General features: G+C 37.1%; 1 protein-coding gene across 2 annotated transcripts in view; it reads left to right on the top strand.

Annotated features, from left to right (window-relative positions):
• Nucleotides 1-20,274, top strand: part of LOC139133217 (uncharacterized) — a 20,365-nt gene continuing 91 nt past the window's right edge. Inside the window, exons 1-6 of one of the 2 annotated variants that reach the window (XM_070699692.1) lie at nt 1-397; nt 12,672-12,721; nt 15,619-16,010; nt 18,157-18,228; nt 18,815-19,022; nt 19,456-20,274. The exon at nt 19,456-20,274 is cut by the window's right edge and continues 91 nt beyond it. In XM_070699692.1, coding sequence (XP_070555793.1) covers nt 316-397; nt 12,672-12,721; nt 15,619-16,010; nt 18,157-18,228; nt 18,815-19,022; nt 19,456-19,773 — 1,122 coding nt within the window. In that variant the 5' untranslated portion in view covers nt 1-315 and the 3' untranslated portion in view covers nt 19,774-20,274. Of the gene's footprint in view, nt 398-9,030; nt 9,336-12,671; nt 12,722-15,618; nt 16,011-18,156; nt 18,229-18,814; nt 19,023-19,455 lie in introns of those variants that run through there. The other variant, XM_070699693.1, reaches the window with a different exon arrangement.

Here is a 20,274-nt window from a genome sequence, read left to right as displayed (position 1 = left end):
AAGCCCAGTCTGTCTGTCTGTAAGTCAGTGCGTGAGTTTGTCTTCTCATCAGTACTACAGGTACTCTGTTGAACACAACAAATTCTCTTCACCGTTACGTTGCCGACTGAATTCACAAAAGACGCCCGCACTGTGTTCCTTTTTTTTCAAAGGGAGCGTGACCCTAGGAAATGTAAATGATCCAGGCTTGCCGTGTAAACATTTGAAAGACAATGTATGCATCCGGCGAATGGGAAACTACGGGACGTCTTCAAAGCTCCAGCTGTTTGGCTTAAGTCCGTTCTCAAACGACCAAGGTAGAGATCTTGTCACAAAATGAGAGTTAGGTTATCCTTTCGTCAATTTTGCCTCCTTGGGCTTGCCACTGCTACTGCTGTGTACGTGTTTCATTGCTATGGTAAGTCTGAAATATCATTGCCATAGTCTTTCTATTAGCTTTTATGGAATAACTACAATTTTACAGAACATATGGTTTTTACGGCATAACTATTATCGCATGATATATCTTTCATGCAATCATTACAAAGATAATTTCATTGAATCCATCAACGCAATACGTTTGTTACTAATCGTATACTCTAACAGAAAGTTTCTTCTCAAATTTGAATGTAATATCCCTACTTCGTTTGTGAGATGTTAAAATGTTTTGTTTCTCATTTCTATTAGCAATGGTTAATTCACATTTTTGTGTACGAGGAGGTTAATTTTTACAAGTCAGTAAATTTTACTCCAACGATAATTACAACGGTTTGAAGAAAGAATTTCTGAAAGATTATCATACAGGCCATACCTACCAGAAAGTATGTTGTAGTGTACTTTAAAGTGGCAATGCCTCTACTTGTTTATTTTGTTACTTCATATTAAAAATCACTCAGACTATCAACAATATCGTCAATTAGAAATTGGTAATGGCGAAGAGTCGGGGCTTTGACCTAACAGTGATAGGAAATAGAATACCAGCTGTTTGCATTATGGTTTGTGTAATTCAGGGTAAATGGTATTTTTATGCTAATGTATTGCTGGCACTGCCTTTTCGCTTGTTGACGCTGGTTGAATATGTTTTGGGAAACTATAAATATTTGTATTGTTGTGTGAAAGGCTGAAGAGAACATGGGATATTGAACTGTCTGACGCTGCAAAGAACAAATTGCCATTTTTTGTTCGACACCATTTGGTATATGGTGTCAATAATCTGCTGGTAACAATATCTTGACAATCATAGTACGTCCAGTACTTGCCTTTGCGCTCGGTTTGTGAAAAAAGTTGTGTGTGTGTGATCTGTAACGGTATGGTTTTAGGTAACAATTTCGATAGTTCGTCGGGAAAATCAGTGTGCCGGAAATGTGTTGTAATGTCTGCACTACCTTACATCAAACCTGGGGCTGTCGCCGTTGATACATAGCTTAGAGAGAACGGTTATCGATATACATGCTGGCAGTCACACCCGTGGCCATTTTACTGTTGATTAAGTCAACTTGATGCAATCAGAAATTCTGTTCGTGCAAAGGCAAAACCAGCTTTATCTGGGGTAATGTTCAAGACTAAAAAACAATTATGTAATATATTACTGTGCACTGGTCACATACAAGTCTTGTTTAGACAACTTATTTGTCCCATCTATACCTTAATCAATTGGAAACATTGGTGTAACTGTAACTTGGCGACTATCCTCACACACTGTAGGATAAATATGAATTTTCGTGTGTATATTTTTACCTTACTACAGTTGTTTGTTTATGTAAATCATTGCAGTTGATTTCAATATCCGAAGACACGCTGGCTGCATGGGACACCCAAGTTTGCGTGATGCTTTTAGTAGCAGTAATCTCATAAATATGTGCCGCTTAAATAAACTAATAATTGCATGGTGGCCTAAATGAATGGAATTGGTATCTTGTGTCTCAATTTTTAACACCGGGTGCCCATCGTTAGCTCTCATTTACAAGCATAGACATGATCTGTGCTGTCTTTATGCAAGCAGAATAGCTGACTGCATCAAGTACGCTTAATCAACAGTAAAGTGGTATAGTTCGCAGGAAACTGCTACCTGTCTCTCACCACTGTTATATCTTTATATCATAAATATGTGTGGTCATGACCTTTGGCCTAGTCCTCCTGGAAATATATGCTTAATTATGAAAGTTTGTTGAATATCAAAATGCAATCTATATATCGCTTTGAAAATTGAAATACGTTTTTGTAATCAATATCTATAGCGAGATTGATCACATATCTTATCAATGATTAACTATGCAAATATATTATAAAATAAATTATGAATTAAATAGCGAATTGTGAAGCCGAGCCTACCAAAAGCGAAACTGTTCTTGCAAGCCCAAAACGCAATCAATGTACCACATTGTACGCTGATCGAATTAGTTGTTCTTGATGTATTGCGCCAATAAATACATGTAGACACACTAGTACTTCTTTGAGAGGGTTTTACCTGTAATAAGTGCCAGCGAATGTATGTCTGTTGATGGGTTTCAGGCGCTACACAGACTATTTATCCTATCCTATCCTATCCTATCCTATCATGTCATATCCCATGCTGTATATAGGTGGCCATACTCAGATGGCAACCTGTGATATGATTGCATAATTCAGCTATGCATTACTCTTGTCCTCGAGGTTGTCTATCGCCCAGTTAATGCAATGTATTCGTTGCTTTGATAGAGTTTGTGGGCGATGTGTGACTATGCGGGTGCTTCATGGACTCTCGTGTGGAGGATTCGCAGCCAGAAAAATTACATTCACTAAGCTCGGTTATTGAACCATTCATTTTTAAGGGTGGGAGTTTAGCCGAGTGGTTTTGACTGTGATGTCTTCGATAGGCATGGATGCCGTACTTTGTGAGTTCAAATTCCATCGAGAATTTACTTAATTTTCTACTCTTGGTTGATAGCTCTGCTGGTGGACAGAATTGTCCCCAAGGCTGACTATCGCCCAGTTCAGGCGATGTATTCATTGCTTTGATTATATAGACAGTAGAGACACTCATCTACTGTCTATGATTTGAAAAACTGTTTGAGCAATGTACGAGTATGCGGGTTCTTCATGTATTCATGCTTTTATAAATTTTGTGAGCGATGTGTGAGTATGCGGGTGCATCACGAACTCTACGGCGTGTGGAGGGTTCGCTGTCACAAAAACTGTAACAACTACAGCTCAATTATTGAACCACTCTTTCGCTAGGTGACTGGGTGACGTACGTCGTGATTTCAAATCCCATCGAGAATTTATTAAATCTTACAAGAGTACTGCCTGCCGCACGGCAATCTTAGAACCATGGCATGGCATTACATTATATTGGAAAATATCATTAGAAAATATTCTGTAATTTCCTAAACATTTAGGTTTTAAGGTCGATATCCTGTACTTCACTTTTCCCATAATGAGTCTAGATTTCTGTGCCCCATTGTATCCAGAAAGGAGTCACGATGTCATTACATATACATACATACATACATACATACATACATACATACATACATACATACATACATACATACATACATGTTGTACTGGTCATGTAACTGGTTTCACTCAAACCAAGTTTACATTTAAGATAGTTGTAGTTGCAAAGATCATCGGTTGTTTTCTGCAGTGGTTCCTCTCGCTAATGCTTTGTCGGTTGTAGCTATTTTCTTTCTGGCAGTTTATTGTCTGTATAACACATTCATCAGACCTTTATCGCAGTGCCTTGACTTCAACTGTACATAACCGGCCCAAATAGCCATGGTAATTTTTTGTGGACTAGGAACTTTGTCGAGTATCATTTCTGTCAACCGTGAAAAGTAACTGAAAACACTATCTGCCGCTAGCAAAATCTATCTGCTCTTTGAAGTGGGATATTGCTCAAAAGACATTTGCAAAGACAATTTCACATCAGTTGAGAATTGAGACTGATCGTACATATGGTGTTGCAAGAAACAAGCGAATATGTTTACATTGTAATTTAAATGTCATTGAAGACCAATATCATTTTTGTTTAGTCTGCCCTTTTTATGACAATCTGCGTCAGAAATACTATCCTGTTTATTTTTACACAAACTGCACCTATGAGAAATTCCTTCAACTTATGCAACTGGAAAATAGACGGGGTATTCATTTTGCAAAGTTTGTTTATTTGGCAATCAAATGAAGAAAAAGATTTATGCTTAATGAGTAGATTAACAAGTGTTGTATTGTACATGTATCTAGATTTTGTATTCTAGAGTTATTTATCCTCTGTGTTCTTGTCACGATGTATTCTATATTTATTACTGTACCATATCACGATATGCCACAGGCCAAAGTACGAAACCGACGTTATTATCAGGGATCAAAGTCCTATAGGGCTTGGCCCCTATTGTATTTACTCAGGATGACTTCTTCTTCTTCCTCTTCTTCTTCCGTAAATTCTTTGCAAAGGTAGATCTCCAAAATTGTTACGCGCGCAGCCTTTTCAAACTTGCACGGCTTATAAGCATACTGGCTACTGGTACACACAAACCTTTATATATTTATCGGTCACATGGCCTGGCTGTTATTATTTATTAAAATTTTTAATTCCACCAAGTTTGCATAATTTTGAAAAAATGGAAAATCGTTTGAGAAACTTTTTAGACCATACTACCTAGATGCTACATACCAAATTGGAAGGTTATTGACCATGCCGTTTTTGAGAAGAAGATTTTTAAAGTATTATTTTTCTGATTTTACAATGACCTTTGACCTGCCCTATACCTCTGCAGCTAAGCTATGGCAATGGCTTATTCGGGCTAGTGACTACTGAACCATGACAAACAGGGGACCAAATTGCACATAATAATTTTGAGGATGAACTTGACCTTTGACCCTGTCATCTTCCTGCACTTTATTAATTATGCACATATCTAATTCTGGCCTTCAAAATAGACATAGAGTTCTGATTTTTTGTACACATCGACAGGTATCTGTGTAAAGGTTTTTTAACAAAATGTCACATGACCAGCACATCCTATACCTCATTTATTATGCACATATCTAATTAGAGCTAGAGGTCTGATTTGGTAAATAGGAATAACGATGGGAACAAAGGTTTATGACAAAATGTCACGAGACCTCGATGACCTTTGTCCTCAAATATACTTATATGCCTATAAATCAGTAGCCACAACAGCTCTAAAGTTCATATTTGGCAGCATGGTAGACCATATGGTAACATATCATGTGCCTCATTAATTATGCACATATCTAATTTAAGGCTAGCTTATAGACCTAGAGGTCTGATTTTTGGTACACAGGCATTTCTATGGGAGCAAAGATTGTTGACAAAATGGCACGTGACCCCGATGACCTTCGACCTCAAATTTACTTCTATGCCTATAAATCAGTAGCCACAAGAGCTAAACCGTTCATATTTGGTAGCATGGTAGACCTTATGGTGCCATATCATGTGCTTCATTAATTATGTGCATATGTAATTGGCTAGCCAATAGAGCTAGAGGTCAGATTTTTGGTACACAGGGATTACTATGTGAGCAAAGATTTTTAACAAAATGTCACGTCACCTTGATGACCTTTGACCTCAAATATACTTATATGCTTATAAATTAGTAGCCACCAGGGCTAAACAGTTTATATTTGGTAGGATGGTAGACTTTTTGGTGCAACGTCGTGTAACTCATTATTTATGTGCATATCTAATTCCGGGCTATTTAATTGAGTGAGGCGTCTGATATTTGGTACACAGGGATAACTACGACAGGAAAGACATTTTTATTAAGATGTCAAATGACTAACATAACCTTCGACCTCAGGTATACTTATTTGCCTCTTAAACGAACACAGTCACCTGTAATCTAAATATGCCCATATATGGTCAAAGGGGCCTTCGTTGGTATTCAAAATGCCCATGTGAGGGCGCTGTTTTTAAACAGCGGCCACCCGCTTAAACTCTGTGATTGGTTAGATTTTCTCTTTCCATGGTAACTGTGACAAAATTGGAACAGGTGACAGTATACCTTTAATCAGTAGCCACAAGGGCTATCATCTTCATCTTCGGTGTGACGGTAGACGTTATAGTGCCACTTCCTTGACCTCATTAATTGTGCACATATCTAATTTTGAGCTAGCCAATAAAATTAGTATAGTGGTCTGATTTTTGGTTGACAGTTGTAACAAGAGGAACAAAGTTTCTGTTGCAAAAAAGACATGTAACTGAGATGACCTTTGCCCTCTCTGATGACATATGCCTTCTTTTACCCACTTAAGATTGCTTTGGCCCCGTCATCACTACTTACTGCTATATTATTATTGCTCGCAAAAGCTGTATGCGCTGCCTGGCGGTCGTACAGGGAACACCCTCATTTTGTTCCTTTCTAGTATTTTCAGCATTCCCAACTACACGAACACCATGTACGATAACTGTTGTACATGATGTTCGTGTCGAATTGTTTACAGTTTTTTACAATTCTTTTTTTACAAATTTTGTCCTCGTCTTTCCAGTCTGCTTAGCCTCAGTCAGTGTGTCTGTAAGTCTATGAGCGGATTTTTCTTCTCGTGGTACTAGTGGTACTCTGTTGAACATGATCGAGTCAGTGTGCGAAATTAAGAGAACAGCTTCAGGTCATAAGGACCTGCACCAAGCCAAAGCTTCAGGTCCTTACAGAAAACTATCGGTCCTCAATAAAGGCAGTTGCTAACGACGATTAAAGTCAACTTCTCCACCGGGCGGGGGGGGGGACTATGGGTCTAACAGGAGAATTTGACATTTTTTTCTAGCCATGTCAAATACCCCACTCTCTGACTATAAAATGATGTCAAACACCCAGGGGCCAGTGCTACATGTGGCTGATGAAAGCGAGAAAGTTTGTCTCTCGTGATTTTCTACGGGGAATGGTGTTCTCATCGCCCTTTGAAAGCTTAAAGTTATTAAAATGACTCTGAAAAGTTTGACAGACACTCGATACTGCTGAAAACTATAGACACGATCAGTTAATGATACCGTAAAATCTTTAAAGACGTAATTTTTGCGACATTTAGGCCCACAGTCCAGGATGACGGTGAGTTTTGCCTGCCTATCATAAAACGGTATACATCGAAACAATTTGAAGCCCTACTCTCGGCCTCTGAGAGTATACACGACGGAACGTGCAACTCGACAAAACTGTTAATGATAAGGCCGCTGTTTTATAAAATGTACACTCACGATATATCGTGGTAACAGTCGGCCTTGTGAACTTTGGTTAACAACGACACAGAGTACCAAAGACAGAGTGGCAACAGCTATTGTTTAAGGCGTGAAGCGGTTACGTAAGCAATCCATGTTTGCCTCGCCTCACGAAGCTCTTGGCTCTCTTTTCCGAAGAGTGCCGACCATGCACCCTTCGGTAATTTTCGGATTTTCACCAATTGTTAAGCGAAAGTATGTTCGACAAAGTTTGTGTTGTTGTTGTCATGTGGTGCTGATCGGAATTGATGTGCTGGCAAAAACGGGAGTGTTTTGAGCTTCAGGAAAGTGGGTTTTACCGTTTTAAAAATTCCTCTCATATTTTTTAGAATATATAATGAGTGTGTTTGAACCAAATTTGCAAGTCTTTTATCGATACTGTCTGGTTTTACTCAATGGTTACGGTCAGTCATACCGTCTTTTACACGTGTGTCAAGGAAGGACATGTTTATGAAACTGCTGGCGTGTTATGTTTTGATTGGCGTGAAGCAGTGTTTCTGGCCTGAGAGCTCACAAAGTAATTATGGTTGCTACGCGACTGGCAGTACGATGCCATCTCGTCGTATGTTTCGCATAATCTCGTGTAATTATCAACCACAAACAAAGCCTCCAAAAAGTTTAACACCTTTGAAGCTCATTTTAATATGAAAAGCAATAGTCTACCGAGACGACCATGGAACAAAAGGCATGCAAGTGTTGCCACTCTGTCTATGGTACTCTGTGACAACGAGCAAGCAAGATGTTCCAGTTCACAGTAAGGTGGTTTCTTTTCATTTTACGACATTCCGCTCGCGAATTCATCAGAAACAGAAGACGAAGGTGGTCGAGGCTAGGATAAAGTTTCACTGAGCGCGAAGCAATTTAGCTGTAGATCCAGTATAACTTCGTTTTGATGTTCTAGCGGTCCACAAACAAACGCAGCGAAACGCGAACCTGACTGTCGACTGCAGGTAGCACAATTGGGCTGTCGTGTAACATCTAGTCCTTGTATCGGGCGTAGTTCAAAACCATAGAGGTAAAAAATACCTCCATGTTCAAAACCAAATATGTTTAGTCAACAGCACTGTTCTCGTCGTAGGTTTTTGTCGTAAACTCTTCTATGAACCGTTTATGTATTGAACGCTGCAATGGAAAATCAAAGCAAAGAAAACTGAGTCAGTTTTATAAAATGAAGAGCTGTATTATGTATATTTGTGTACATGTAAATTCCGAACACTTAAAGTGTGGAACTAGTGAAGTGATACTGGGTGTTGTTATCATATGACACAGATATGCTAACATTACCAGGGTTACACTCACTAGACGAGTATTATTATAATATTGTGTCACATTGTTGAACCAAAATCAATCCATTCCATCATTGCTAGAATCTGCATGCACGGACGTAATTCATATATACTGATCTGAATCAGCTGCACCATGCTATGCGCGTCGATCGGAGGGATTGGACTCTTCGTAAATGTAAAAAGTTGCAAGACAAAAATTACTATGTTGCGACATTGTCAACCCCCCCCCCCAATCTGGCATACCATAGAGATCGAATTCCCCACTACCAGGACACGAAGTGCGATCAATATCCCCTGTTGCCCCGCACTCCCACGGTGGAAAACATTGATAGGTGCATGGCATTCAAGTCTGAATCACATGATTCAGAGTCAGTCATCATCTGCATCTGTTACAGGTCTTGACGGAGAAATTTTCATCATTTATTCCAAATTTCAGTCGGTCATAAGGACCGACATGTTGCTAAAAACTTTCGGCCCGACGAGAAATCTGTCGGTCTCGGACCGTCGGACCGACGTTAATTTCGCACACTGGATCGAGTTCTCTTCAGCTTTATGTTGCCGATTGAATTCGCAAGAAACGTCCACACTATGTTCCCTTTTCAAAGGGAGCGTGATCGCGGGAAATATCAATGCCCCTGGCTCGCTGTGTAAACGTTTGACGATGCATGTACCCGGCGAATGGGAAACTGGGGCACCTCTTTGGCATTTCAAAGCTCCAGCTGTTTGGCTGATGTCCTTTCTCAAACGAGCAAAGTACAAACCGTGTCACAAAATGAGAGTCAGGTTATCCTTGCGTCAATTTTGCCTCCTTGGGCTTGCCGCTGTGACTGCTGTATACGTGTTTCATTACTATGGTAAGTCTGAAATATCATTGCCCTAGTCTTTATCTTATTTTGGAATTACTGCAATTTTGCAGAGTTATATAGCTTTGGCGGCATTACTAGTATCGCATGAGTTTAACATAAATTTGATCATTACATAGCTCATTGCATTGAATTGATCAACGCGATGCATTTGTACTAATCGTATACTCTAACAACATGTTCTCTTCAAATTTGAATGTACTATTCCTACTTCTTTAGCAAGAGGTGTTTAATGTATAGTTTCTCTTTCCTATTAGCAATGGTAAATTCAATTTTTTGTGTACGAGGAAGTTAATATTTACAAGTCAGTAAATTTGACTCCACCGATAATTATAACTGTTTGAAGCAGGACTTTCAGAAAAATGATCATACAGGCCTTACCAGAAAGTATGTTGCAGTGTACTTTGAACGGGAAAGGTCTCTACTTGTCATCATTGCTACTTAAAATTAAAATCACTCAGACTATCAGCAACATCGTACATTAGAAATTGGTAATGGCGAAGAGTCGGGGCTGTGACCTAACAGTGATAGGACGTAGAATGCAAGCGGTTTACATTATGGTTTGTGCAATTCAGGATAAATTGTATTTTTATGTTAATGTATTGCTGGCACTGCCTTTTTGCTCGTTGACACTGATGGAAAATGTTCTGGGAGACTGTAAATTTGTATTGTTGTTTGCAAGGCTTAAGAGAACATGGCATATCGAATTGTGTGACGCTGCAAGATCAAATTGCGACAATTTTTATTCGACATCATTTGATTTATGGTGTCATTAATCTGCTGGTTACAACATGTTGACATACTATGTACAGTACTTGACCTTGTACTTGGTTTGTGAAAAAATAACTTAGTGTGTGATTGGTGACGGAATGGTTTTAGGTAACAATGTCGATAATTTGTTGGGAAAATCAGAGCGCAGGAAATGTGTTGTAATATCTGTACTGCGTTACATCAAATCTGGGACTGTCGCTGTTGACACAGGGCTTTGATAGATCGGTTACCAATATGCATGTTGGTAATTAGTCCACATGAAACTGCTATGTGTCTTTCACTACTGTCACATATTTATATCATCAATATGCGTCGTCATGAACTTTGGCTGAATACAAATATGCTTAATTGTGCATGTTTGTTGAGTGTGCGAATGTAATCTATATATTGCTTTGAAAACTGCCATATGGTTGTGTGATCAATATCTATAGCGAGATTTATCACATATCAATGAATAACTATGCAAATAAATAATGAATAAATAAAGAATCATGAAGCCAAGCCTCCAAAACGCAATCGATTTACCATATTGTATTCTAATCCGATCAGCTTTTCTGAACGTATTGTGCCAACAGATAGACACACCGGCATTTCATTTAGAGGGTTGATCTGTCACGGCTATTGTTAGCGCCAAGGGATATTTTTGATGGTATCAGGCTACAGATATTATTACCCTATCCTATCATATCATATCATACCCAATGCTGTATATAGGTGGCCTTACTCAGGTGGCAACCCGTAGTATGGTTTTGTAAATGCAAACGCAGCTGAGCATTGCTCTTGTCTATCTGTCTGTCAGTCTGTCTGTCTACTGGGGCGATATTTCAAGAACACTTGAACGGCTGAGTAAAATCACGTACATACATTCTGCTTGGAATTGACAAGAACTAATCAGTTTTCTTTGGGTGTGGCTTGCAGCCATTATGCTCATTTGCGTACTTAATGATATAGGAAATGTGGATAACCATAGAGAATGGCTGCATAAAATTTGATAAGATTTGCTACAAATGTTTATCACTCTAGGATACATCAGCGGTGAAAGATATTATAGAATACCGTTAATTTCTAATTTGCATACTTTAATGGACCTTTCATCATTAGGGTTATACACTTGTATTGTCTTCATCAAAGTTGACAAAACTTGCTATGCATTTTGAAGAATACTACAATATAACGTAAATGAAAGTCATTTAGCATTTTACTTCAGCTAATTATGAATTTACAATTTTAATGAACGTTCTTAATTAGTAATATTATCTTGATTGACTTGATCAAATTTGATAAAACTTGTTATTTACATTGAAGATACTGTGATATAACATGATCTTAAATCGTTCAACATTCTCTGCTAAGTCATTTAGCATTTTACTGAAGTTCATCACCAATTTTACTGAAGCTAATAACCAACTTGGCAAATTTGGCAAACTTTCCTTATTAGTGACATAAGACTGGAAACAAAGTCAATGAAACTGATTTTGGATATTAACGACTTTGGACAATGATGTTATATTGGAGAAGGGGATTTTGCATTTTCATTTGAGGTAAATGACGATTTGCGTTTTTAATGATCATTCCAAATTTGGTACATTAAATTTACTAACTAAAAGGACTTGACCAAAGTTGATGAAAGTGCCTTGTATATTGAGGGTAAAATTATACAATAGTAGTGGAAGACATTTTGCATTTTTGCATCAGTTTATTTATAATTTGCCTATTTAATGAAATTTGACAGTTTAGCGATCAAAGCTTTAAGGACTTGACTAAAGTAAAGTGGTGATATAATAAAAGCAGTCAAAGACATTCAGTATTTTCTATTCAGCTAATTATATATTTGTATGTGTACTTAATGATTTGTGAAATTACTCTATGGTGGATATTGTTTTTGATGTTGATCATAACTATTCCAAAGAATTTGTAAACTTGTGGCAAAGGTTTTATTTACTGGCAGTCGCAATATACATTGAAACACGGGAGCATTTTCAGTTAATATCTGCTGGTTTAAGGGTGAGAATTTAGCCGAGTGGCTTTGACAGTGCTGTCTTCGCTAGATGACTTGGTGCCGGACGTCGTGATAATGAATTCCACCTAGAATTCACTAAAATTTCTACTCTGGATTGATAACTCCGTTGGTGGAAAGCATTGTCCCAAAGGCTGTCTATCGAGCAGTTAATGCAATGTATTCATTGCTTTGATAAAGTTTGTGAAAATGAGTGTGTATGTGGGTGCTTCGTCCACTTTACTGCGTTTGAAGGGATCGCAGTCAGAAGAATTGTAACAACCATAGCTCGGTTATTGAACCACTCTTTTTCAAAGATGGAGATTTAGCCGAGCGGTTTTGACTGTAATGTCTTCTTTAGATGAATCCCATCGATAATTTATAAAATCTTAAAAGTGTAATGCAGACGGCGATCTTAGAACTATAGCATAACATAACATCATATTGGACATTATCTCTCGAAAATATGAAATATCGTTGACGTTTTGGCTTTAAAGTCGATATCTTGTACTTTACGCTTCTTGTAATAAATCTAGATTTCTGTGTCATCTTTTATCCAGACAGGAAGCACGATGTCATTAAATGTGAAGGCAGAACAATTCTAATATCGGTATGTTGTAATTTCCTTCAACTACATTGCATGCGCATGTATGGTCGTTTATTGATACACTGATCTGTTTCCATTCTCACCCTTTACATTGCGTGTGTATAATACAGTAGACTATCCATAGATTATAATCAGCTACACTGGCCCATCCCCCTTAAATTGAATAAGACCTAGATAAATACACTTTGAGGTAGTTGCTTAATAACAAACGGTCAAATAAGGTATCGTTTTTAATTAACTACATCTATTTCTTTGCACCGGTGTCACTGATTCTTTTCAACGTAAACAGTCTGCATTTGCAGGGTAGGCCGAGGGAATCTTCGGGGCAAAGTTTTCTTCAAGGACGATCGATTTGTGAAGCTGACTTCTCCAACAAAAATAAGCTACAACGAATAACACTCTCTGACTAGTAGAAATGTATCGAAAAGATGTTTGTAACTACGTGAATATGGCAAAATCCGCGCAACGTCTTTTGGGAAGTGATATGAAACCATCTATACCCTAGGGAGCGCTCAGTTATTACGAACCGGGTGGACCGGCAAGGAGGTCGTGCATTTTTGAAACAGCTCAGAGGGAGTCACTTAATTTGAAGAAGTATCCGTCCCATCAAAAAGCAGTTTCAGTGTTCAGAAATATTCTAGGAGATAAACATGATTCAGTGCATTCTCTGAAGTCATTCAACTGTACATCTGAACAAAGGTATAATTATCTGTCACATGAACGTCTAGCCTTGGCAACTTTGAGGCTTGTCTTGTTGTAAATCGAGCTCACTATGGGCAATGAACAAGTCATATTACTTATATATTAGGGATATAGCAAGTTTTGTCGAGGACAATATAAAACAGTTACCTGTAGACTACTAGTACCATGAAAAGTGAAATTATACTTTTAGGTGAAATTCCAATATCATAATTGTTGTCCATATCTGAACTTTCAAATACCCTATTTGAATCAAGTACATTTATATCAATTGTCAAACACCTATAAAAGCGCAGATTAAGTTACTTTAGCATTGTAAAAAATTATTTATAGTTTCCTCATAGACTACCATGTATAGTGAATCAACATTTTGGTGAAATTCTAAAATCCAATTTCTTGCACACATATCCATTTGTAACCACCCTAGTCTAATCAAGTAAATTATTATGAATAATCGAGAGTACATAAAATACACAGATTTATCTATTTTTATATTTAAAAAAATTATTCATAGTTTCCTCAAAGAATACCATGTATAGTGAATCTACATTTCGGTGAAATTCCAAAATCCAATTCATTGTGCAAGCATCCATTTGTAACCACCTAGTCTAATCAAGTACATCAAAATGAACTATGAAACATCTATATACACACAGATGTAGCTTGTTTTGTTTAAGAAAAAAATATTTATAGTTTCCCCATAAACTCCCATGTATAGTAGATGAACGTTTTCAGTGAAATTCCAAAATGAGATTCCTTGTACACACAATATGCACCTTTAACCATCATATTCTAATCTAGTACAATTATGTTAATTATTCAACGTATGTATATGCACAAGTATAGCAAGTTTTTCATTGGAAAAAAATTATTCACAATTTTATTATAGACTCCCATGTATAGTGGATGAACATTTTCTGTGAAATTCTAAAGTCAAATTATTTGTACACATACTGGTAGATGTAACAACCCTATTCAAATTAAGTACATTTATGTCAATTATCAAATTGTCAAATTAAATGCATAAATATTGCTAGTTTTGTATTTAAAAAGTATTACATAGTTTTATCATAGACTACCATGTATAGTGAATCAACATTATCAACAGCTGATTATCAATTAAATCCAAGTATCAAAATTTTGTACACACACGCCTGCGCAAAAATATTGCGATTCACCTGTAATTTATGTCCAATCCCTTTGAGGGGTTATTTCAAATTTATAGGAAGTCAGAGGGGGGAATATGAAGATTAACACCTTGTGAGTTTGTAAGGGGGGTCTTTGAAAAAATCTGAGAATCTTTTTTTACTATCCTATCCCCCCGAGGTGTTTGTATGTGCACCTTTACTCAGGCATTTGGGGGTCATGAAATTTTTTGTCATCTTAAAGGGGGAGGACATCAATTTTTTTGTGCAATGGGTAAGGAGGTTCACTTATTTTGACTGATGCGCAGGAAGGATTTGCCGCCCACCCCGGCCATAATTACTGGACGCTCCCTTAAGTCTGTCCTTTGTCTTGTACCTAGTACTGTTCTATTTTATTCTAGAGTACAATAGCTATAACTTTTGACACCGTTTTCATTATAGGTGTTCCTGATAAAAGTATATTGTTATTTCTTATTTACCTTCTATAGGATAAAGATATGCAAAATATTTAACTCGAAAAGATAATACATTATTAAAACTACAATTGTGGATGAATGGATTCTAGTGTGGACAAAAATTCTCCCACCCATCATAAAACTTGACAATGCGAATATAACATGCTTCCCGCTTTGACAAATGGAACACAAAGCACAAAGACGTGACCTAAGAAGTAATAGAATAACATGTATTTGACCAACAGAACAAATATAGTAGAAAATATATGAAAAATTACATCCGATGGCAATTTGAGTTCAAACATCATATTTTGAACTTGATAGTTTACCTTTGCAATTATTAGCTAACTTTGAAATATATGTTTTTAAGACGTTGCTTACAATATTGCGCGCTTCCTATCCTGCTATTCGCATCGACAATGAAGACGCGCTGTATTCCTAAAATTATTTATTCAGTCATTTTGCTGTTAAACCACACTTCTTAGGGAGATTCTTTAAAACTTAGAAAAATTTTATTGATAAACATGGCTATTGATAGGTTCATACTTCGTTCTATCCTGAGCTGGTAGTTTCTTGTTAACACTTCCTTTCTCGACTGAAGGCAATTGTTGAAGCAAGACAAGCTAGAAAACATGGCGGTGTGACGGCAAATGAGGCACGGCAAGATAGAAAACAACATGGCAGTATGCAGAAAAAGGAACCAAGATATGATCACAGAAATGATCTCAGCGTTCCAGAAACAGACAATAGCACAGGAGATAGTGATCAGTTAACCAAACGATTTCTGGATAGCATGAATAAACCTGATATGACGATCGCCAACGTCTTCACGAACGAAGAATTCGTTTCAATATTGTTGCATATGATCTCGTCGATTAAATACACGTGCAACCACAGCCGAAGAATGGGAGTCCCGTTTCCGGAGGACGGAGGCTATGACGTGTGTTTTGATGTTGACATCAAACCTGGAAATTGCATCGTATATTCCGTGGGGTCAGTGGTATACTAACTGTTCTTTTCTGTCTCTCAATCTCTCTTTCTGCGTTTTTCTGATTGTCTGTCTCACTTCGCGTCACGATATTTGTTTTGTATTAGCTACATAGTGCCATTGCTTGTCAGTCTTTTGAATTTTCCAGCCCTCGTTTGGCCATCGATTTCTTTTAGCCAGCAAATTATCAGTAAGTAAGTAAGTAAGTAAGTAAGTAAGTAAGTAAGTAAGTAAGTAAGTAAGTAAGTAAGTAAGTAAGTAAGTAAGTAAGTAAGTAAGTAAGTAAGCAGGCAAGCAAGCAAGTAAGTAAGTAAGTAAGTAAGCTAAGTAAGTAGGTAGGTTGGTAGGAAGGTAGGTTGGTTGGTTGTTTTCTTGGTTTGTTTCTTGGTTGGTTGCTTGGTTAGTTAGTTACTTAGTTAGTCAGTTAGTTAGTTAGTTAGTTAGTTAGTTAGTTAGTTAGTTAGTTAGTTAGTTAGTTAGTTAGTTAGTTGGTCAGTGTGTTGGTTAGTTAGTTGGTTTGTTTGTATGTTTATTTTATTATACTTCATAGTGTAACACACAAAGCCACAACCAAGTCCTTGGTCGCTGCAAAATGACATTGTACATTTCAGGACAGCTGTTCCTTTAAGACATCTTAAATAAACGAATTTTCAAACTATGATAGACAGTAAGCATTGTCCGACAAGAAAATATGTTCACAGGATCTGTTATGATCAATGTTTACGATTTTATTTCTGTGTCTGACTACATTGATCCAATGCCTTGTTTTTGGCAAAATCCAACAGTATAACTACTACATCAGTAGTCAGGGTTTTATCACCTAAATATGTTTTAACTAACAAAAGGTGTAACTACGCCTAACAAATATATAATAATAACCTTATAGGTAATAACGCTGAACCCAATATATAATATTAACCCGATATGTAGTAATGCTTAACCCAATACGTAATGCTAACCCAATATGTAATAATACGGATAGTTTTCAATCGGATTCGAACCCACAACATACGGCATCAGTCGCCTAGCTGAGAGGCCTGAGACAGAACCAGTCGGCTAAATCTCCACTCCCAAAAAGAGTGGTTCAATAGCCGGCTAAGTTGTTACATTTTTCTGACTGAGACCTTTCAACACGTTGTAGAGTTCGTGAAGCACTCACGCACGCATGCTCACTATCATACATCGCACATACACACTTTATCGAAGCGAAGAAACGAATTTCATCGCTTTAACTGGGCGAACGATAACCTCGGGACAATTCTGTCCACCAGCAGTGTTACCCGACACTTGGCTAAATATGTAATACTAACCCTATGTGTAATACAAACTATTTATGTAATAAAACCCCGTTATGTAATAATACCTATGCCATAGTGTAATACTTACCCAATATGCAATAACCCAACATGTAATACTGTAATTGGTAATATTAGCCAAATATGTAACAATAATACATAACCCAATGTGTAATACCATTCCACTTTGTAATAATACCTAACCTAACACGTAATACAAACCCAATATCATGTCATGATACCATCAAATATGTAATAACACGAAACAGGGAGTAATACTAGCCTAATAGGACAAAAATATGCCTTGCAATGATAGCCATACCCCCTTGAAACCTACCCAATGCCATTCGTATTGATGAAACATTATTACCCAAATGGCAGATCATCAGTCCATTATCATGCAATTTTGTTAAAGTTTTGAAACCAATATTTTTATTGATTTAGATTAATTGAAGAAATCATGCCCGGAGCTCAATATGCAGACTGCAATTATATCTGACGCTGATCGAAAATTCGACAACTCCTCAAATATGGCGCCAAGTTATTTATATTTCTGAACGTAATATATCTTACATGTTTTGTAAACTTCTTTAAGCATTTGAAATTACAGCTATTTTATCGGCAAAAAATATTACTGACGAGTGTTTATCATCAGAGATATCATTGATAACGGATATATATATATATATATATATATATATATATATATATATATATATATATATATATATATATTATATATTATATATATATATATATATATATATATATATATATATATATATATATTATTTTGTCATATATTATTGTGTCAGTCATGACACTAAACTCACTTGATGTCTCGATTCCGTTGCAGGATTAGGAATATGTGGTCATTTGATGACGCAATGGCAAACTATGGTTGCAACGTGTACTGTTTTGATCCATTGTAAGTGTATATTTTACTTTGTGAAGTATCCATATTCCCGCGAGAAAATACGAGAAAACTTATTGACACAACAGGTTTCTACAATTTCTATAAAGATATGACATTGTACTGATTGTGAACTCTTACTTATGGGCTAATAACCCATTTGATCTGCATTGTTTTATCAATTTATGTTCATTTACGTTTGATTTTTACGGGATATTTTGGATATTTTCCCAAAAACAGGAAATTATCATCGTTTCACAATCTTAGTCAGTTCCTAAAAGTTTGTCCCTAGACGGCACTCTGTCTTACAGTGATAAATCGCTGTAAATTCTCGATCGGATTCGAACTAAAAACGTGCGGTACCACATCAGCTAGTGAAGACATCGCAGTTAAAACCTTTATCTATCTGTGTACACAAAGTCATGTAGTAAATACGTATTTCAAGTTGATGTAATCTCAAAAAGTACGCCGGGAACTCCAACTTCTCTCATCATTTTAGTCAACTTACTTCTACCTACCGACGGGCAATTTTTTAAAGAAAACCAACCACAACACTTTTTTTCTTCTAATTCGCGTCTTTTTTCAATGAAACCAAATCTAGCAATGGTTTGAAAACCCACCGTCGTTCGGAGCGTGTCATGTTTTATGATATCGCCCTCTGCGGTGACGACGAGGAAGAGCGTAAATTCGAAATTCACGACACCGCACTCTGCGGTGACGACGAGGGTGAGCGTATATTCATCGGTAAACATCCACCTGTTCGGTGCAGAACACTGGAATCTCTCAAGAAAATGTTACATCATGAAAAGGTAGGAAGACGGAGTCAAACTAGAGCAAATACTGTTTCTTTTTGTTAGAGCTCACAGTGACATTGAACGTCATGTGGATAGATAGATAGATAGAAAAATACAAAGATAGATAGATAGATAGATAGATAGATAGATAGATAGATAGATAGATAGATAGATAGAAATATTGAGTGCCTGAGGAAGGGGAGGGGATAAGACAGGGAAAACAAAGGGCTTTTGACGGGCAGAAGACAGAATACTGTTTGTTTTGTGTTATGCTTTCCTCTCCAGGACAAACGCCCACGCACTACTATATTTTATCAAATGAACTGGCATAAACCCCACCTGTGGTAACCAAGCGCATAATCCTTCAATTCACGTACTTTACCTGCAAGGCCTAGAATTGTCCGTAGAATATTACCAAGATAACACTTTTCTATGTGTTTCATTGCAGGAAGTGATCGATGTGCTCAAGTTCGATATAGAAGGGAGCGAATTTGAGTGTCTTCCACAGATGATTGAGAGTGGCGTGCTCGCCAGTGTGAAACAGTTGGTCTTTGAAATCCACATGGTGAAACCAATCATGAAGCGTGTGATTGACTCTTGCCAACATCTCGCGGCACTGCAACAAGAGCACAGCTTTGAGCTCTGGTATTCCTTCGAGCCGTTTGCAATACAGAACCATCATTTTGGGGAGTTTTCGGGCAGTAACTACGCGACTTTCGAGCTCGGTTTGGTAAACACACACTTCCTAAAAAATGGAAAACAATAAATATCGTGACATCAAGTGTTTTCTCAAGGACGAGTTTATCCAGAGTGTAATACACAAATGGCTTAGAAACAAATAATAGAAGTCTTTGTACATTATACAGAACTTTGCAGACTTTTGACATTTTAGTTCTAATTAAGCGGTATGAAATGCCAATTATTCTTTCACAATAAAATGTTCAAATGTGAGTATCAATACACACAGAAAATAGTATTTGCTCAAAATTTATATGGTTCCATTTCATTCACGGAAATTTTCATTACCAACAGTCATTTATACAAAGTATGTAGGAAGTTCATTATCTGATATATGAATGCCCACGCGTAGAATAGAAATGTCTGTCTTTCACTTTTGAAATGAAGTTTTTATGGACTTAAGGAAAGAAAGAAATAAAATTCTAACAGGATATTACAAAGGACAAAACTTGTACAAGTATTAATTGTTCATCATTCTTTAAGCATCAGAGTGAAATAAAAAGAGGGACGTTACAGACTGAAATTCTCA

This window comes from Ptychodera flava, chromosome 5 (genome assembly GCF_041260155.1).
Source record: "Ptychodera flava strain L36383 chromosome 5, AS_Pfla_20210202, whole genome shotgun sequence".
In the NCBI taxonomy this organism is placed as follows: domain Eukaryota; kingdom Metazoa; phylum Hemichordata; class Enteropneusta; family Ptychoderidae; genus Ptychodera; species Ptychodera flava.
The sequence above is the reverse complement of the archived record's forward strand: the minus strand, read 5'-3'. Positions and strand labels throughout refer to the sequence as shown.